At 33.0% G+C, this 21,724-nt stretch overlaps 1 protein-coding gene across 1 annotated transcript in view; it reads right to left on the bottom strand.

Moving 5' to 3' along the window:
* LOC128217583 (serine--tRNA ligase, cytoplasmic-like) overlaps positions 1 to 21,724 on the bottom strand; it is a 75,690-nt gene that overhangs the window by 26,709 nt on the left and 27,257 nt on the right. The window contains exons 7-8 of the mRNA XM_052924811.1: positions 21,213 to 21,434; positions 3,261 to 3,390 (exon numbers count right to left, since the gene is read on the bottom strand). Of these exons, the coding sequence (XP_052780771.1) occupies positions 3,261 to 3,390; positions 21,213 to 21,434 (352 nt within the window). The remainder of the gene's footprint in view (positions 1 to 3,260; positions 3,391 to 21,212; positions 21,435 to 21,724) is intronic.

Genomic DNA, 21,724 nt, shown 5'->3' with positions numbered 1-21,724 from the left:
TAGTTTGTTTTATACTGTATCAAGCTCAAACAGTCTGTGGAAGGTCTGTATTTTATTTTGTTGTGAAACATTCTGTCCAACTGCTAATGTGACATACTGCTAATGTTACTCATTCTGTCTTGTGGTAACACTAGCACATACTCGCAATTAGCAATTTATAATATATATGTTTAATTTCAAAGGTAATGATAATTGCACCATACTAGAGACATTTATACTTCCACAACAAAACATTTATGTTTATAGCTTATCTGATCTGATATAAAAAGAAAACCTATGTTTGCAGAAAACATTTTCTGTCTTGTTGTCCAATTAGGGTTTGTTTCAATAAATTTATTTGAGAAAAACGAAACAATCTTTATTTTATGTCTGTACAATCTGTTTTATAGATAAATGAACCATTTAGTGCAAGACAAAATACTTCTTTGGATCAAAATATTAAAAAAAAAAGTTTTTACCGGCAATATTGTAACACTAGCACAAATGGTTTGGTGATACAAAATTCTTTTTTTTATAAAAATGCATGAATAAATCATTGCAAATGTTCTAAAATATGATAGATAAGAAATTGCTGTAAAAGATTATGTTGAAATCACAAATCTGCAATAAATTTTAAAAATCAATATTCGCCGGGAACTTTTTGGTCACCAAAACGTGAAATCTGCCATAGGCTAACGAATACATCCCACCCCTCCATGTCTAGGTTGTTTGCCCTGGAGTTAGGCCGGACAAAGCTAATTTTGCCTACAAGGGGAGATAACTCCAGTCAGGGTCATGTGACCTGTACCAAATTCACAGAGGCGAAAGTTTACAACATGGCCATTAATTTCTGAAAGTTTGATAAAGATTTGTTGAATAATAACAAAGATGAATCCCGGACAGGGCTTATTTTGCCTACTTTAACACATCAAGGGGAGATAACTCTGGTCAGGGTCATGTGACCCGTACAAATTTCACAGAGGCGCAAGTTTACATCATGGCCATTAATATCTGAAAGTTTGAAAAAGATTTGTTCAATAACGACAAAGATGAATCCCGGACAAAAAAACGGACGGACAGACGGACAGACAGACAGACGGACAACCCGATTCCAGTATACCCCCCCCCCCCCAAACTTTGTTTTGGGGGGTATAAAAATGTCGACCAATTTAGACGGATTATACGGTGAACTTGGGCGCTTCCCTATGATAATAGCTAGGCGATTAATAATGATAAAATATTGGATTAAAATATTAAAATCAAATAATGCGTTATTGGTAAATGCATATACATTTCTCGAGACTGACGCTGATAACAATAACATATATGGAGGCAAAAATTGGGCTAATCAAATTAAAGTAATATTAAACCAAATAGGTATGACAAACATCTGGCAAAATCAATACACTGCTGATATCAGCTTTGAATTAATTAAACAACGCATCGTCGATATATATAAGCAAACTTGGTATGCAAACATTAACAACTCAAGTAGACTATCATCATACGCAAGGTTTAAGCATGACTTTCAGTTTGAAAAATATCTAAACTGCGTTAATGAAAATAAATATAAAATAGCTATTACAAAATTTAGACTTTCGTCACATGACCTAGCCATTGAAACTGGAAGGTATATAAACATTATAAGATCGGAACGTATATGCTTACACTGTAACATGAATGTAGTAGAAAGTGAATATCATTTCTTACTCGTATGTCCTAAATACAAACTCCTACGACAACAATATCTCAAACCTTATTATAACTCGTGGCCGAATCTTAATAAATTTGACAATCTTTTGTCATCAACATCTGTTCACTGTATTAACAACTTAGCGAAGTTTATCTATTTCGCATTTTGCCTTAGAACAAATGCTACAGCAATAACACTTCATTATTGATCATTTATCTGAATGTAAATCTTAGCGTATTGAAATATGTAAATTGTTACTATGTCTTTTTGTAACATGACACCTACTTTGTTGAATGTTTGACCTCTCTGTAAATAATCTGTGTCTTCATTGTTCCATATTGTACTTTATTATATGGCTATAAATGTGCACATGCCGTTTAATGCTGAATAAAGATATGTTATGTTATGTTATGTTATGTTATGTTATGTTATGTTATATATTTAAATGTGTTGTATGTGTCGGCTGAAGGTCAAATGGTACACTTTGTGACATCAGAGCACAAGCGGTGTAGAGATAAAGACACGTGGCAATGTATTGCAATTAAATTGGTCAGATGAATACCGTAGGATCATCATCTGAGAACCTTCAAATCATGGCCAAAATTTTTTGAATTCAATACAAATATGATTGAACCTTTGGGTGTACAAAAATAAGATACGCAAAATAAAACAATTTTGAAAAAAAATTAAGTGTCTGAATTATTAATGTTATGTACCTCACTTTCAATTTTAAATATTTGTGCATGTTAATATTTTTTAGTCGATGTCATGAAACACCTGCAAAACTGTGCGCATAGGCCTGTCTTCAATACTGCGGTACATAAAACAGACCTGTCACAGGAGTGACGAATAGGCCCCAATTCTGCCCGCCCCCCCCCAAAAAAAAAATAATTGCTGGGTCACCATTCAGATACCATTTTAGGGGGGGGGGACAAATTTAATATTTTATGGTGTTCAACATTTTTATTTACCTGTCACAAGTTATTGTCAAGACACCGTTTTTGAGGTGCAAAGATGAAAAGGGGACATAACTCTATAAAAAAAATAGAGGTTTGTAGCCTAAGTCGAAGTTGAAATGTAATTTATAAAGTAATGGTCAAAGTCATCTATGGAGAATATTCAGTTTGTTTCCAAAACAGTCAACATTGTCCAAATTGTAATACTGTATTATTAAATACTTTTTAAAAAAAAATCCCTTTCCCAGTTCTGCATGAAACCATGTCCATTGGAGAAATATAAATATGAACTAGTGGTTCAAAGGAATTCAGTACAAAAACCCATCAAATATTTTTGTGAAATATTTTCGAAACTGGGCCAGAAAATGTTTCAAAAAAGATTTACAAAATGTGCACTATATCCAGTTAATAAAAACAGCTTCTGAAGGCCAGGTTTCTTTATGTTGCAATCCAGGGTGGAAGGTTTTGTAATAGCGGTACACCAAAAAATTAAAACTTTGATGCCTGCTACACATGTGCATAACGCCAGGGTGAACATGTTTACTAAAGTCCCTGTGAAATTCTTAAATCACTTTCGAGAAATTTCAAAATTTGTGTGTATAGGACAAAAACCCTTTGTTCAATCTTGTTACCTGACACAATGTTGACAATCCTGTAGGGGATTCCCAGAGCCTGATAGAAAGACTCTGCATTGCCAATCATCTCATCAAACATCTCCCAAGACTTGTTCTCGTGTGGCGAAGTCAACACAAACTGTTCCACCTAAATAACAAACAATACTTGTAACACACCACAGCAGTTCATTCTTCATCCTCAAGATATGTATTTCAATAACAATAACAGTTAACAGCATGAAGGCATTTAATAAGCAGAACACAAAACATCTTCGGATCGTGAATCATCACATAACAATATACATGTTAATCAAAATTGTTTAACTTGTTATTGTTTGTATTGAGTCAACAAGCCCCGAAGTACGTAAATCAACATGTTAGAGAGTGTAAATTTATGACACGTTAAATGTAATGTTATCATTAGTGTTTCAATTTTATGTTCAAAAGTAATTTGAAGTGATTGACAGAATGGGTGAGAGAGAATTACTTCAATGTTTTCTTAAATGAAAGTATTTTTTTAACAATTTGAATGAAATAATGAACTATTGGTGTAAATATAAGTAATGAATTGCGTGATTGATGTCATTATTGGGGATATGAACGCAGTTGGGCTGGTTCAAGTGTTCAAGCGTACATTAACCAGCCCAACTGTGTTCATATCCCCAATATTGCCATCAATCACGCAATTCATTCCTTAAATGAAATATTATCCCTATCTCCCTGACACCATTCTCCTTTTTGTTTTAAGCATAACACTCAGTTAAAATGACCTCAAATTGAGTTCAATCTATAAAGAGGGTCAAATCCAATGATTATTTGATAAGGTCATTTTGTTATGATGAGAATTTAATTGTGAGCAATGCAAATGAGTGATAAACATATAAATAACAAGAGCTGTCACAGAGACAGCGCGCTCGACTATTCCGCCGCTTTTCAGTGTAAGGATTGAAAAGTTTTGGCGAAACATGCATGGATCACTGTTAGATTAGATTTCAATGCAATACATGATGTGCTGAGATATTAACATAATTGTGGTTACATGGAACGTTTTAACCAGATTTTTTTAGTCTGGCCATTATTTGCAAAATACAGTTATCTAACTTGATTATTCAATTACGTTGGGTGGTTGAATACCATTGTATAAAGTCTCAATGCAATACATCAAGTAGTTGCTGAGATATTATCGTATGAGTGCTAACATGCAAGACCTTAACCAGAATTTCTAAGTCGCATAATAAAGGGGCAAAAATTATATAATATGAATGATAGAGTTATCTTACTTGATTAAAGAAGAAGGTTAAATGGTTGGGAGCATGTGTGTAAAGTTTCAATGCAATACATGATGTATTCACTGAGGTATTGACTTAAAAGTGGTAACAAGCAAACCTTAACCAGAATTTCTATGTCTAAAAAATGGGCCATTATTTGAATATAATGCAAACTAGAGTTATCTAACTTGGTTAATTAAGTAGGTTGGATAATTGAGTACCATTGTATAAAGTCTTAATGCAATACCTCAAGTAGTTGTTGAGATATTAACCTATGTGTGCTTACACGCAAAACCTTAACCAGAATATGTTAGTTGAATAATAAAGGGCAATTATTTACATTAAATGCAAACTAGAGTTATCTTACTTGGTTAATTAAGTAGGTTGGATGGTTGAGTACCATTGTATCGAGTCTCAATGCAATACCTTAAGAAGTTGCTGAGATATTAACCTATGTGTGCTTGCATGCAAAACCTTAACCAGAATGTTTAAGTCGAATAATAAAGAGCAATTATTTGCGTTAAATGCAAACAAGAGTTATCTAACTTGGTTAATTAAGTAGGTTGGATGGTTGAGTACCATTGTATCAAGTCTCAATGCAATACCTCAAGAAGTTGCTGAGATATTAACCTATGTGTGCTTGCACGCAAAACCTTAACCAGAATTTCTAAGTCGAATAATAAAGGCCTATTACTTGCATTAAATGCAAACTAGAGTTATCTAACTTGGTTAATTAAGTAGTTTGGATGGTTCAGTACCATTGTATAAAGTCTCAATGCAATACCTCAAGTAGTTGCTGAGATATTAACCTATGTTCGCAAAACCTTACACAGAATGTTTAAGTTGAATTAAGTGAATTGGTTATTTTAGTAGGTTGAATGGTTCAGTACCACTGTATAAAGTCTCAATGCAATACCTCAAGTACTTGCTGAGATATTAACCTATGTGTGCTTGCATGCAAAACCTTGACCAAGGTGTGACGCCGACGCTTGGGTGAGTAGTATAGCTCTCCATATTCTTCGAATAGTCGAGCTAAAACCCTACCATAACAGTCTTTGCTATGCAATATGGCAAATGAGAAAGACCTTACAAGTTCTAAAACATCTGAGCAATCTTGGACCCATCACTGGGAGGATAGCTGGATTGGGTGCATTACTATCAAATTGTCACACCCAAATGAAAGAAAAATGTCAAACCCCTGAGCAATCTAATGAACCCTATTACTTGGGGGATAGCTAGTCGCTGACAGAGATATTCAGTGGCTCTGCACGCTGTCAAGCAATATTATGATTCAACAGTTCCAAGAAACAGACATAAAGCGCTGATCATCCATCCTTAATTTTGTGAATCTTAAATCTGACTAATTCCATAATATGCACTGTCATATTCCAATGTTGCTTGTTTCAAAAGAGTGTTTTTTTGTAAAAATAAACTTTGATGTTTATTCACTTTTCTGTTTTACTTTTACGTTTCACATTTAGTATACGACGGCCTTTGAACATAAGAACAATTTCCACAATGCAATTCAGGGTTTTCTTTAAGAAAAGTTTGAGCAGGCCCAAATATAATTTGAGAAGGCCAACATATCGTGCATCGAAGGTGCAAAGCGAACTTTCTCTTGAATCCTTTTCCCTTTATACTTGTTATATGCTCATATATTAACAACATATGAATAATTACTGTTTAAACAAACTGTGATCTGATTTGTACTAAACCGTAACAAACAAATTATTGAGATAATATTTACACTTAAAACATAACTTTGCTGTTGATTTACTAAATTTCAAATCCAATTATCTAAGTTTAATCCCAAAGGAAAATTTTTTTTTAAATCGAAGGAGTATTGTACAAACATACATGTGAACTCTACCGGCGGTAGGTAAAGTATACTGCTTTTGAGACCCTTCTAACGCCATACCGCTTTCCCGTCGAAATCTTCCGTTTTTGAAAGCTCTTCTCAAAATACTATAAAGTTGGCCTTAAATTTTTTGTAAAGAACCTCAAAATTCTATCAACTATGCTAAAATACCATATTCATCTGTCACTAAAGGACATAAACAACTTGTCAAATCACTTCACACTTCGGCCGAGATCGTTGCTAACATTTACCAGTACGGTACAAAAAACAACTAATCAGCAATCTTAATTAATTGGCATCCTACTAATCAGCATTTTTGTAAATATCAAAGACATTTTAAAACTGTCAAAACATTACAGAAAACAACATTTCCAAGGTGTTATTTATTATGTACAGTGTAAAAAAAAATACAACATTTTGGCAGGAAATTTGACATATACAGTTCTGCAGTCGTCTGCACTTACACTCTGACCTGTTTTGGCACTCGGATTTGATTTTTTAGCACCTCTACTGAATATAAACTTGTTTTTACAAGTCAGAGGTAATATTCCTTCTGTTTCTCAATCAAAAACACTGACATTTGACAAGTCTCAACCATGACATATTTTATGCGCATTTTCCGAAAATCTGAAAATAGTAAAAAATATTAAGTTTTTGTTTACATTGTTTCCACCATTGTTTTTCACTAAAAAATTAAAGGAATTAAAAAATTCTACCGCTTTTGAACCCAAACAACCGCTTTTGAACCCAAACTACCGCTTTTGAGACCTAAATCTACCTCTCTGTCACTGCCATAGGTTCACAGGTCTGTGTACAAAGTTAAAACAAAATTCATTGGGTAAAAAATTAACTAGTGTTACTTCAGATCAACTTTGCATGTTCGTTGTTTTTAAAATGAATTAGTTTAAATATTTTAACATCATTTGCGAATGGATTTGATGACCTCGACGTCATACTAGATATTGCCCTTAACGAAGCCCTTTATAACTAGAATTAGTAAGAATCGCTATATAAAAAAGACTCCCCCTGCAAAATTCAGTAATAATATAATCAAATTTTGTGTACAAGACAAGAAATCAAGGTCTGAAAAGCATGGGAAATTACAACATATTTCTTGTGTGATATAACAGGGTCATATCACATATAATATTACTATAATCCGTGTATTCATAACAAAATACTAACATTGACAAACAGACTTAATTTTTTAAGGGTACATTTTTATTGCCGGATTAGCATTCCATTTTGGGAAACAAAAGTGACAAATGACATGTGTTTATTCAAGCCAGTCTTTTGTTTACTACATCGTTAATCAGCCATTTTGACACATTTCTGAAGCAGGACCTGTGACATCATTTGCGCGTGATCAATAGGATATTATTTTATGATATTTATTATTGGTAGATAAAAATAGGTAGTGACATGTTTGGGGATTTTCCATTGAAAAACGAGGCAAGAACGCCTTGTGAACTTTGAAAGCGTGTTTGACATCTTTCATAGTAACATCGTCTATTTTCGCGAGTTGTAGATTAATTGTTGTTTATTCTACACAAAAATGCATTTCTTGCGAGAAATAAACAACAGCTATGAAATGATAATGACCGTAATAATAACAATGGCGCATTTGGGCATTTTTGTTGAGATTTTGAGCCGGCCAAAATTCTCTTTGAAGCAGTCATTTAGCCGGCAGCCGGCTCTTAATGAAAACCCTGCAATTCGTAAACAGTCACGCAGGTTTTCTTTTCGACAATATCTATAGCCTGTATTCGGTCATGTTCATAATGGGAGAAAGTATATTTTTTGGGAGAGTATAAAATACGGCCCTATAAGGTCTCTACAGAGGTAAAGGTAAGAAAAACACAGCCCTTAGGGTCTAACTTTTTTAATTCTTTACCAATTTAATAAATTTTGGTATCGTTGTAATTAAAGAAGAAACAACCAGCTTTAAGAAAATGTTTTTGGTTCTTAATAACTAGTTAAACTAGAGCTGTCACAGGAGTGACGAATACCCCCAAATGCCGCCTGGACACAGGAATGGCAAACCATTCCTTTGAAAAGAGGCCATAACTCCAAGGTTACTGCACACTGCATCTTCTTTTATCATGCATGTATTGTTTTATTTAAATCTGTTGAGTAATTTAGAAGTTACACTGCTGACAAGAAAAACTAGCCTTTCACGAGTTATCGTCTGGAAACCATTTTTCTATTTTTAGTAACAGTGACCTTGACCTTGGCCCCACCAGCCCCAATATCGAACTTGACCTGTATATTCTGATGTTACACCTGTGTACCAAAAATTGTTCAAATCTGTCAAGCCTTCCATGAGTTATCATCCGGAAACCGTTTTTCTATTTTTAGTAACAATGACCTTGACCTTGGCCCCACCAGCCCCAATATCGAACTTGACCTGTATCTTCTGATGTTACACCTGTGTACCAAAAATTGTTCAAATCTGTCTAGCCTTTCATGAGATATTGTCCGGAAACCGTTTTTCTATTTTTAGTAATAGTGACCTTGAACTTGGCCCAACCAGCTTCTGATGTTACACCTGTGTACCAAAAAATTTTGAAATCTGTCTAGCCTTTCATGAGTTATCGTCCAGAAACCATGAAAACCGACAGACCGACCGATAGACAGACCGACCGACCGACAAGCTCACTCCTATATACCCCCTCAAACTTCGTTTGTGGGGGTATAAAAAGTTATGCTAATATTATCTTAAAGTCATCGTTGAAAATCACGTATTTTCACACAGAGAAACAGGTATGAAAAACACGGTCCTAGGGTCAAACTTTTTTAATTATTGATACTTTTTTAAAGTTTTGATATTATTGTAAAGTAGAAAAAAACCAGCTTTTAGAAAATGTTTTTGGTTTTCATTTCCTACCTTTATAAGCTACGCAAATAATGTCTAAAAGTCACCGTTGAAATTCGCGTAATATCGCACATAAGCGCAAGTATGGAAAAGCATGGCCCTAGTGTCTAACTATTTCAATTCTTTATCAAATTAATAAATTTTGGTATCGTTGTAATTAAAGAAGAAATAACCAGCTTTAAGAAAATGGTTATGGTTTTAAATTCCTACCTTTATAAGCTACGCAAATAATGTCTAAAAGTCACCGTTGAAATTCGCGTAATATCGCTCAGAATTAAGCGCAAGTATGGAAAACACGGCCCTAGTGTCTAACTATTTTAATTCTTTATCAATTTAATCAATTTTGGTATCATTGCAAATAAGAAACAACTGGCTTTCAGAAAATGTTTTCGTAATTAATTTCCTATAGTGAAAAATTATGATAAAATTGCCTTGAATGCATCTTTGCAAACGTGCTATACTGTAAAGTTATAACAGGTATGACGAACATGGCTCAGTGGTATAATTCCAATCTTTCTAAATCAACTTTTTAAATCATGGGCTTTCACAAGCTGTTTTTTGTTTTAAATTTATATCTTGAGTATAATGAAATTGTCTCGAATTCATCGTTGAAATTCCCACAATGCCCCACCAAGGCTCGGTGAAAAACACGGCCCAGTGATCAAATTACTATAATTTTTAAATCAATTATTATGATAAATGTGACAATGAAACGAAGAGACCACAAGCTTCCACATGGTGTTCTTGTTTTCAGTTTAGATTATGTTTAAGTTTATATCTTAAGAAAATAAAATTTTCATAAATTCAGCGCTGCAAATTGCTGTCAAGAGACATAATATACACATTTTTGGCATTTATAGTAACGACTCTATTATTATAGATAAAAGATCAGTCCGGTTGCATTGCCGGTTATAATTGTGAAACTAGATTTAAAACATCATTTTCACACATTATCTTTTAAACATTAGATTTATTGGCTGACCACTGAAGGTGGGAAGTGGAGCTATTGGCTGCCCTTATTGGCTTAGACACGCCCACTTACGGTAGCGCTCCGTTCGATCAGATAAGAGTTTCGGCATGTCAGAACAGAACAGAACAGAATTTATTACACGTAAACTATACAGTTTTTTTTGTGTTTCATATACATAATAAATATATTACAATTACAATTATACAATGTAGTGTGAAATATTAAATAAATATTATAATTAACTTTTCTTAAGGATAAACTGAAATTGTAAATCACAAATCTATCAAACTAAAAAGTATACAGAACAGAACATATTTTATAAAACGTAAATTTTACAGTTTTTGTGTTATGTTTTCATTTAAACATATCAACATTACAACTAAACTAAGCTGATAGCTATGAACTGAAAGAAGTGCTATTGCAATCATCAAAGTTAGTACAAGGTTTTTATTTGACATTCTTATATGTATACATGTTGGAACAATCATTTTCAATATATAATTGAATACATGACGACTATAGAATTGAATATCATAACTTAAGGGTAAAACGTGATTTAAATATTCTAAGGCCTTTTTTATTTGATTATATGTTTTACAAACACTGCCGCTCAAAAAAACTCATTTTTGAAATAAAAATAAAATTGTAATTTCGGATTATTTTTATTTCCGCCGATGAAACTTTTTTTGCGGCAAATCATTAAAAGTAGAGGATATCGCAATAGACAGCTGTAAAATATTGATGTAAACATCTCTGAAAAAGTTTAAGCCAATGAAAAACATTCATCGGATTTGCAGTCTGGTGCTAAAAACCTGGTATCCGGTACCTGGTATCCCCCGTATCTGGTATCACTTTCCAATACAGGGTTATTATCAGATGATAAATCAAAGTATCCACGGTCCGTTATTAAGTGTTTTTGACAACCAATGCATACTTTAAATAACATGGTATCAACATAATCGGTATCATAAACTGTGATAACGGCTTTTCTCGATATCGATACCTGGTACCGGGTTTTAGCTCACCCGGATAATCCTTTGCGGCAGGATGACTTTCGGTTTATTTCCGGGTTATCAAAGTATAAGAACAGCGATAAAATATCGACTAATTATCGTTCCAGGTTTGTTATTATTTATTTATTTTTATTATATTTGTCATTTGAATGCATTTATATTACATTATTGTGATATAATTTGAATGTCATGAGCTATAAATCGCTTTACTGTTTACCTGGACAGTTAGTTCTGATGGGTGGGGTAGATAACTAGATATAAATTATGATATTTATACTGCTCTGTGTGTTTTATAACTATGTAATAAAATTTTACTTAGAAAGAGTAATTATGTTATGCTGTCACCTGTCTAGTGTTCTCAGCTTCTGAATGATTTGTTACTATTTAGTTATGTTTAAATATTATGATGGCCACCGGACTAGTCACATACACCCAGGCCTGGAATTAAATCGGGGTCCAGATTTTCTTAAAACCCATCCATAAATAAGTTTGAGAGAAACTTATTTTTTTATAAAAAAATATACCTTTAATGTTCCATTCCTTTCTTTAGAGATATGATTCAAATATGCTGATGTTATCTACTGAGATCATTACTTTCAATGAAGTACATCACTACAATTGGTTGGGCTGCTAGATTGGTAGCAACATGATGTAAGCAAGTGCCTGTTGAAACACTATTGTTGGTTGGGCATCTATTGCTTACTGGACCGCTATATTGGATGGACCATACATGTTGGTTGAACAATTATAAATGGATGGACCGGAAGTGTTAGTTGGACCACCAGTGTTGTTTGGACTGCTTTTTTGACAGAATGTGTGATGGACAAATAGAATTATTTGAATCACTGTTGGATAGACACCTTTTGTTTAATCAGACGGCTATAATCAGTTGATTTACAAGTTTGTGGTTCGCTTGTTCCTGGAGGATAAATATTCGCTGTATAGAAGGAAACAGAAAAGCTCTTTTGCTAACTGTAAAACATATAATTAAAAAAACGGCCTAAATGATAATGTAAAAAACTACTTATTACGATGAACAATTAATGATCTGGTTTATATATTCATTAATAAAGTAGTACAAATCTTAAATGCTTCCGATATATATTTACCTAACATAAAATGCTTCAGAATTATTTTGTGAGTCTTTGTTTTGTATACATTTCTTAGTAATTAATAATATTTAAGAACTCAAACATGTGTTAAAATGTTGATTTTACTCATTTCATTCATTAAACGAATTGTTTGTAAAATTTATTTTAGTTCTTTTATCATTTATGAGTATCGATATTTCAAGAGAGGCTGTTGTTAACGTGAATTTTATATTTGCTGTTGTTAACGTGAATTCTTCTCATAACATGCTTAATTGATTTAATTATATAAAGTAGTTTGAACTACTCTCTCAACTTTGACGATAATGCATTCAACACTGAACTTTTATTCCAAATAATATTTCTTTTATGAAATGAATATATATCCATCCATTTGTTTGATTTAAAATGTTAAATTTATGTTCTAGGTTGGCCGTCATGGTGATACATCCAAATTATCCATTGTCCTTCTGTAAGAGACAGAGTCAACCCTTATATGTTTCATCAAATGTTGACAAAAGATGGATAAATTTAATTGATGCAGTGATGAGTACATTCAAATGGAAGACAAGATATACTCCAGCAAACCCCGTTCCATGTACATTCCCAGGTAAAAGAAAGTCAACAGCGAAGAAATCACTGAACTACCTTTTAATGTACAATAAATCATTAAACTATTGAATAAAAGAAATAGTGATTGCATGTTTTGCTGGTTGGATCCATTGTATTTGTATATGACGTCATTATAAACTACTTATTTCTTTTTTCATGATATAAGAAAAACCCTTTGCGTGAAATGATTCAAAACATCGCACTCGTAATGTAAAAATTCAACCCTTTTAAGTTTTGGATGTAATGTATGCAATAACAATTTCTTTGATATATGTTAGCGTATTACATAAGTAAAGTCATGTTGTTGCTTATATAAATATAATCATATACCATTGTTGTTTGACATTACTAATTATAGGAATTGTAAATGTGACTTATTATTTGTAAAAGATTTCACAATGTGATGATATTAAAGCAACTGTGCACCAGATGATCAAATTGCAAGAAAAAAAAGAAAATTGTTGAAAACTGACATAAACTTGGTATAAATGTGTACAATGCATTGAAACTAACTGAATACCACATAGTTTACAATTTATTTAAGTTTAGCAGTTATTTCGTATTTTTCCATTAAAAAAGATTACTGGGTATGTCTACCTAATAGATTTCATTCCTTATGCGTGATTGGCTAGTCGATGTTATCACGTGATATTACCAAGTTAGATTTATAGCTTAAATATACCACTTGATTGAAGTAAGCCTTCATCGCACAGTGGATACAACACTAGATTGCAATTTTGGCAACACGGGTTCGTCAGTAAAAGATGTATAAATTGCTACGCTGATCACTCTATAGCCTATCTGTTAATTAGCAGACGCTTGCAATCGGTCCAATCACTTGTTCTGGTATTAGCAGAAGACACAATTAAACAAACTATGTGTTAATTATCTGCTTGCAGCTTTCCTGATTAAGTGTTAAAATCGGTCCATATTTTCACATGGCAATATGCTATGTCGTCGTCAATCATTACATGACATCTGTTTGTTGATTTCAAAACGGTTAAATTTAAATTGTTATAAAGAACCATTGCTGGTTAAAGTGTTAATCCATGAAAGCATTAAAATAGCGAATAAATTAATCTAATAATATAAAGGATATCAACAGTGATACGCTTGATTAACTACATAGTCTGAAAGCTGAGTCCGCCGCTTATGTCATATTTATTCACAGTAATGAAAAAATTGTTGTTGATATCACACTTTAAGCTTGAAGCCCCGATTATAAATCTAGATATATACTATTATTCAAGATTATCAGTTGAATGTTGACCCACTAAAGAAGCATTAAGCAAATAAATCATAATACTGTTTCACTTTTTATCGTCTGACCACCTCCCGACAGCCACAGTTAATTATGATCGCAGTCTTTCTTGTTAGAAACGCCGCAGAACTCGATGAGAATATCATTGGAATTAAACTTGTATCAATGACTATCCCAATCGGCTATGCTGGCTCTAGAGCCCTCTTACGAATTGCCACATTGCAAAAAATATTGACAGGAAAGACGTTGCGAAAATGTATGACATTTCTATACAATCGGACTATTGAACAGGTCTTTCTTTTTTTGAGGGGGGGGGGGGGGGATTTTTTTGATTTTTTTTTTTTTTTTTTTGGGGGGGGGGGGGGTCGTCGCCGGGTCCAGACCGATTGACATTCCAAAGTTTTAGAAGCCCTGGTTACAGCTGTTTTAAGAAAATCATATAGATATTTATAAAGATTGCCAAATTGTTAGTCATGGGCAAAAGTTATTATAGATATATTACAATCACTAGGATTTTATGATGCATGGTTATTTCAAAGTGTTGGTGATTTTTTTATATATATTTAAAGTGAACTGAAACAGAGACTAAAATGTATATGTACAAAAATGGTTTGCTGAATTTATTAATTCAGCTACAGCCAAGTTTTGTTCACTGACTGTAAGTTACAACCACTTTTGTGTGCTGTTAATATAGTAAAATTTAGGAAAGCATTGACAAGACATAGACTTTCGTCACACAGGTAAAAAATTGAGGCCGGTAGATGGCACAAACCTAAACCTATTTCTGAATTTGAAAGGAAAAATCAAGTTTGCCATAAAATAGTTGATGAGTTTCATTTCTTGTTTGAATGTACTTTATTTTAAATAGTTATTGAAGAAGACAATACAATACATACATAAAAACTATTTAAATAGTCCAAATATAACCAAATTTTTGGAACTTTTACAAATACCAATAAAACTATTCAAAGGAAATTAGCAATGTTTATCCACAAAACTTTTTAATTTACAATGTTTATCCACAAAACTTTTTAATTTAGAATGTTTATCCACAAAACTTTTTAATTTAGAGTCCCTGTTGTACATATAAAGATGTTAGATAACTCATTTGAATGATACTTGTAACCACTGTCACCTCACTATGGTTATATTTTATTGTATGTGTACTGTCTATGTTTAATTTGTGTTTCTAAAGTTCCCTGTTAGTAAAGATAAGTAAACATGTATTAATATATATCGTGACCTACGATCGATTGATAGAAGTGCATTTTATTATATATATTATGAATTCCATTGGTGTATGTTCATGGGCCTAAGGCCTTTATGCATTTGAATAAACTATGAAACTTTATTATCACAACTCGAGGCTTGTGATTCCACTTAAGGTTTCTAGTTGGTGATATTTTCTTCTATGGCGTTAAAGCTATCAATTTCTCTATCTCCCTCTCTCTCCCCCCTCCCCAGATAAGTAGATTAAAATATTTGGCCACGCTGGACATCCTTATCGTGCTCATAGCTACAGAACTTTTTGATGAAATCTACAGAAGAGTGTTTTCTACAACAATTTTCCCACAAATTTAAAATTGAGGATATGCTAGAAAAATTATCAATCATGTGTTTTCAGTATTAGGATTGAAAAATCAGACACTCGGGCACAGTGCGTGGCCGGTAACTCTGCAAGCCTCATTACCGGCTTACGCGCGAGCCCTCGGGTTGGATTTTTCTATCCATACCAGAAACACATGATAGATACTTATACTCTTCTATTGTCATCACATACCTGCCGCCCTTGTTGAAGACCGTCGTCTGCAGCACATCGGAAACATTGTCATATGGTATTATTTGAAAAGTGGAAACTTTTTAACCTTGTTTCCGTATAACACGCTATGCTCCGGTTGAGGATGAACCTTTTTACACAAAAGGCCATGCCAGATACATATTATCATCTAACGAGGGAAGGTCATTTTCATGGTAGTCAATTTCGATTGTCAGTGATTCTTATCATTTCCTGATTTCTTATGGATAAAGATATTTTGACCATTTTCGAAGCATGAAATTTAACTGGAGCGTGGGCAGTTTTATGATTAATCTTTAGGAATGGCGATTTTGTTATTTAATTGTTATTGCTATTTGTCGTTTATTGGGTCTTGAATTTCTCTTACTTTGGAACGTACATGAGACGGGTTTGGTTGAAGTGAATTTTGCCTTCCATTTTATAGTATCTATTACTTCATCCAAAAAGTTGTCAAAACGTTCAATCTGTGAGAGTGCAGCTTTAATACCGAAGAAATACATGTTAAATACATTTGCGGCTGTAATTTGATAATTTTTAGTACAAAAGAGTCAATACACATTCATTGTAATCTTCAGCATTATTCTTATTTTTCTCCTTTTTATATTCTATTTTAATTTGTAATACTACTGTTAATACTTCTATGTTACAAGTTTCTATGTTTACCACTACTCACATGTGTTTAAAGAACAGAACAGAAGTTTATTTCGACTTATGCAACAAAGCATCTCGTTAGCATTCACCAATCATTGAATATTTTTGCACTTTCTGCTATTAAAAAAACGGTTGCAATCTTGTTTTCAGTAATTAATATTTTCCATAAATGCATCATTTAGTAAGTAGTTAAAGGTTCATCAGTCAAAACTTATGTTTGTTAAACATGTGTATGTATTGATTTTGAATAAGAGTGTCACTTTAATAATTTCTAAAACGGTGACTTTTTTCATGTATTGTGTTTATCAAAGATACAATGCAACTTTACAGCTATAATAACAAATTTGTCAACTTGTGTGTGTGTGCACGTGTGTGCGTGTGTGTGCGTGTGTGTGTGTGTGTGTGTGTGTGTGTGTTTGAATATATACCCGTTTGTACTACATTGTTTGTTACTATGCATAATTGGCATTGGTGATAATAAAGATATGTGTTGTTGATGATGTACATTGTACAAGTCGGAATAAACTGTATGTCTGTCCTAACGTGCGGTTTGTGTATTTGTCAATGTGTCATTTTAACAGGAATCAACATACAAAACACGTTTTATGTGTGGCATCAATTTGGCAAATAAACAGGTACATTTCAGTGGGATGTAGGGCAAAATGCGACAGGAAGATTCTAGGTGGAGTACAGGTGTCATGTAGATATAACATCGTGACTTCAACTACGAGTATCGCGCATTAAACATTCTGACGTTTTTTTGTTTTTTTTTTAAATAATTTAAAGACTTTTATATGAATTAAATTACTAAAACAATTTAATTTGAATACTTAGAATATCTTGATAAAATTGAAAATGATACCTTTTTCAAACATTTATCTGCTCACAAGTTAGAAATCGAAGTCAGAAGATATACTATTGGTATTGCAAGAGAAAACAGACTATGTAAATGCTGTAACGCTTATGTAATTGAAAATGAATAACATTGTTTATTATGGTGTAGTTAATCTAGACATTTAGACTTGAAACACTTAGGTAATACATCATGGCCAAATTTACACACCTTCATTTACAAAGTTGATTTATAAATAATGGAATTATACCACAGGGCCATGGTCGTCATACCTGTATCACTTTACGGTATAGCGCATTTGCAAAGATGGATTCAAGGCAATTTTTATCATAACTTTTTACGATAGGGAATTAATTACGAAAACATTTTTATTTTTTTACTTTGCAACGATACCAAAATTTATTAAATTGATAAAGAATTAAAATAGTTATACACTAGGGACGTGTTTTCCATACTTGCGCTTCTAAACGATATACCCGAATTTCAACGGTGACCTTTAGACATTATTTACATAGCTTATAATGGTAGGAATTTCAAACCAATAACATTTTCTGAAAGTTGGTTATTTCTACTTTGCAATGATACCAAAATTGATTAAATTGATAAAGAATAAAATAGTTAGACACTAAGGCCGTGTTTTCCATACTTGCGCTTCTGTGCGATATTACGCAATTTCAACGATGCCTTTTAGACATTATTTACATAGCTTTTAATGGTAGGAATTTAAAACCAAAACCATCTTGTGAAAGCCTGTTGTTCCTTCTTTACAATGATACCAAAACTTTAACTAGAGCTATGTTAAGTTTTATTAAATTCCATCCAATAGTTTTCAAGTTATGCTCAGGACAAGAAAAAGTAACTTTGTAATTAGCTGAAATAGAATTGCGGTTCCTGTACACTGCACTCCCTCTCATTATGATCTATCACTGTATAAAGTTTTATTAAAATTTCATCCAATAGTTTTCAAGTTATGCTCCAGACAAGAAAAAGTAACAAAGGGCAGTAACTCTGTAATTAGCAGAAATAGAATTGCGGTTCCTGTACACTGCATTCCCGCTCATTATGATCTATCACTGTATAAAGTTTTATTAAATTCCATCCTATAGTTTTCAAGTTATGCTCCAGACAAGAAAAAGTAACAAAGGGCAGTTTCTCTGTAATTAGCTGAAATAGAATTGCGGTTCCTGTACACTGCACTCCATCTCATTATGATCTATCATTGTATGAGTTTTAATAAATTCCATCCAATAGTTTTCAAGTTATGCTCCGGACAAGAAAAAAGTAACAAAGGGCAGTAACTCTGTAATTAGCAGAAATAGAGTTATGGTTCTTGTGCACAGCACTTCCTCTCATTGTGCTTTACCATTGTAGTAAGTTTTAATAATTTCCATCTAGTAGTTTGCAAGTTAATGTCTGGAAAAATATTTGACAGCAAAAAAAACAAATAAAGGGCAATAACTCAGTAATTAGCTAAAGTAGAGTTATGGTTCTTGAACACTGCACTTCCTCTCAATGTGCTTTACCATTGTATGAAGTTCCAATGAATCCCATCCAGTACTTTTCAAGTTATACTCCGGCCAAAAAAAGTAACAAAGGGCAATAACACAGTAATAAGCAAGAATAGAGTTATGGTTATTGTACACTGCACCTCCTCTCATTATGCTCTATCATTGTATGAAGTTTAATCCAATTCCATCCAGTAGTTTTTAAGTTATGCTCCGGACAAGGTAAATTGCAACGGACCGACCGGCAAACCGACCGACCGACAGACCGACCACAGGGTGACTCCAATATACCCCCCTTCAAACTTCGTTTGTCGGGGGTATAAAAAAGTATCAAGAATGAAAAAAGTTAGACCCTAGGGCCGTGTTTTTCATACCTGTTTCTCTCTGTGAAAATATGCGATTTTCAACGATGACTTTAAGATAATATTTGAATATTTTTTTTAAACCAGAATTTAAAAACCAAAAACATTTTCTGAAAGCTTGTTGTTTCTTCTTTACAACAATATCAAAATTTATTCAATTGGTAAAGAATTAAAAAAGTAAGACCCTAAGGGCAGTGAGTTCTTACCTATACTTCTGTAAAGACTGTTATAGGGCTGGATTTTATACATACCCTCTTTTTTCCCAATTTTCCGAATAAAAATTCCCAATCTGGAGTTCCAAAAATTACGAAAGAAAAAATGACAATGAAAATATAAACAAGCCAGTTATTTTCCCTACATGCAAGAGTCTATTCACAGTGTAATGTCCAGATCACAGTAAAAAGTGGATTTTCATTGTTTGAACCTTATTTTTTATCCAATCAGAGAGCATGTTACAAATTAAAGAGTTCTTCACATAGTGTTAAAATCATGTGTCATTGTTAACAAAAGAATTAATAATTTAATATTGACAGTAAATTACTCGGTGCAGAAGGGGATTAAAATAACTAATAGACAATGCTGTTCTTTGTCATGCCTCATCTACATGTTAACATACATGACATTGACCTTCATTGCCATTTTGGAAAATGACGGAACTGAGAAGTGAAACTGAAAGTAGACAACTCGGTGAAATGACCAAGTCTTTATTTATTTATAATGATGGTGTATTTAATTTTTGATGAACGCCAAAAGGAAACATGTTGATGAAATTTTACAAAAATTCATTCATTTGCTTTTGATCATTTGCAAATAAGTCTGACTATTTTGAATAGACAGCAGATTTTGTATCCAATTTAAGCCCATCAAATTGTCTCTGGAATATAATTTTCTATGAAGAAATCATAGAAATATAAATAAAGGGGGTAAACAAAGTGAATTGGCACATGCCCCAAAGCGCTTCATGGCGATAATGAAAATCCCTTTGTATGTAACCCAAATCCCCTGATATTCTTAAAACAATCCCCTCCGGAGCTTTAAAAAAATATTGCATGAGAATATATAATATAATATCCTGGTCCTGATACCTCAGCAGCCCATCTTTGGTGGTTGTCTTGTCTACATTATTGTATCACTTTTATGTTTATTTTATTTAAAAAAAATTTTTAGTGTTATTTATTATAATAACCACAAATGAATGTTCTTAAAATAAGGTTTTAACTGACTTTCAATTTTCATTAAGCATTTGGCGATTTTGATGCATCGATGAGAATTGTATGCATCATCAAGTGGACTGATCTCCGAGCTTTTAAATCAAACAATTGACTATTTCAAAGAGTTAAAACAAGGGATTAAACATTGTAAGGTGTTAACAGTCAGTGAATATCATGTTGAAAATACCAATGCTATTGATTTTAGTATTATATCCTTTGTAATTATTTATGAAGAATTTCCCAATTTTGCCAAAATTGATGCGTAAATTCGCAATCTCACGGGTATAGGTCATATTCCCAATATACAAAAAAAAAACCTGCAGTGCCCACTATGACGACTTCAAACTTAAAAATTACATTTTAAGAAATTTCATAACGGACTAAAATGGAAACTTGGGTCATTCCAAACATTGGATCACTTGAGGATTTAGCTCGGACTTAGGCGTCCTTACAGTTTACTGTAAATATCTGGATCGCATAAACATTTATTTTTCAGATTTTTATCTATCTCCATATATAATTCCTTATATAAAACAAAGTTTTAAAAGATATTTGTATGGTTGTTGCCCCCCCCCCCCCAAAAAAAAAAAAAATGACTGCAAGCATGGAATCAATTTGGTATGGCAACATATCACAAGAATGTCAAACCTTTTCAAACTGGTGTACGCGGAAAATGCCTCGTGTATCTCGCCCATGTGATCCCACCTCCTGTCTGAAGCAGGTAGACAACCCGCAATACTTGATGGGCAGGGTCGCTGTGGGCAACCATTCATCTCGATGGTAGGCCGCTATCGGCTGCTCCGATGTTGCTATTAGGTACTTCTCATCTATACTGCCATCTTCCTGTTTTTCACTGCCTTTCCCTATAATCTAAGAATGGTGCACATAGTTATATAGCAAAGCAGTCGTTCTTTATCACCATTTTTTATGATGTGACTGTTTTTTGTTACCTCTCATTACCATTGAATAGATATCATCAAATGGATGTCCATTTAATATTTAATTTGACCTGAAAGGGACAGGACACCAGATGATACGATTGCAAAAAAAGAGAGAAAAAATTGTCAAAAACTTGAATACAATTCATATCGTTGTGTACAATGCATTAAATCTTACTTAAAAAATGGCTTGGTAATGGTTACATCCTTTTCAACAAGAGG

The sequence above is a fragment of the Mya arenaria genome, chromosome 14 (genome assembly GCF_026914265.1).
Source record: "Mya arenaria isolate MELC-2E11 chromosome 14, ASM2691426v1".
NCBI classification, from domain to species: domain Eukaryota; kingdom Metazoa; phylum Mollusca; class Bivalvia; order Myida; family Myidae; genus Mya; species Mya arenaria.
The sequence above is the reverse complement of the archived record's forward strand: the minus strand, read 5'-3'. Positions and strand labels throughout refer to the sequence as shown.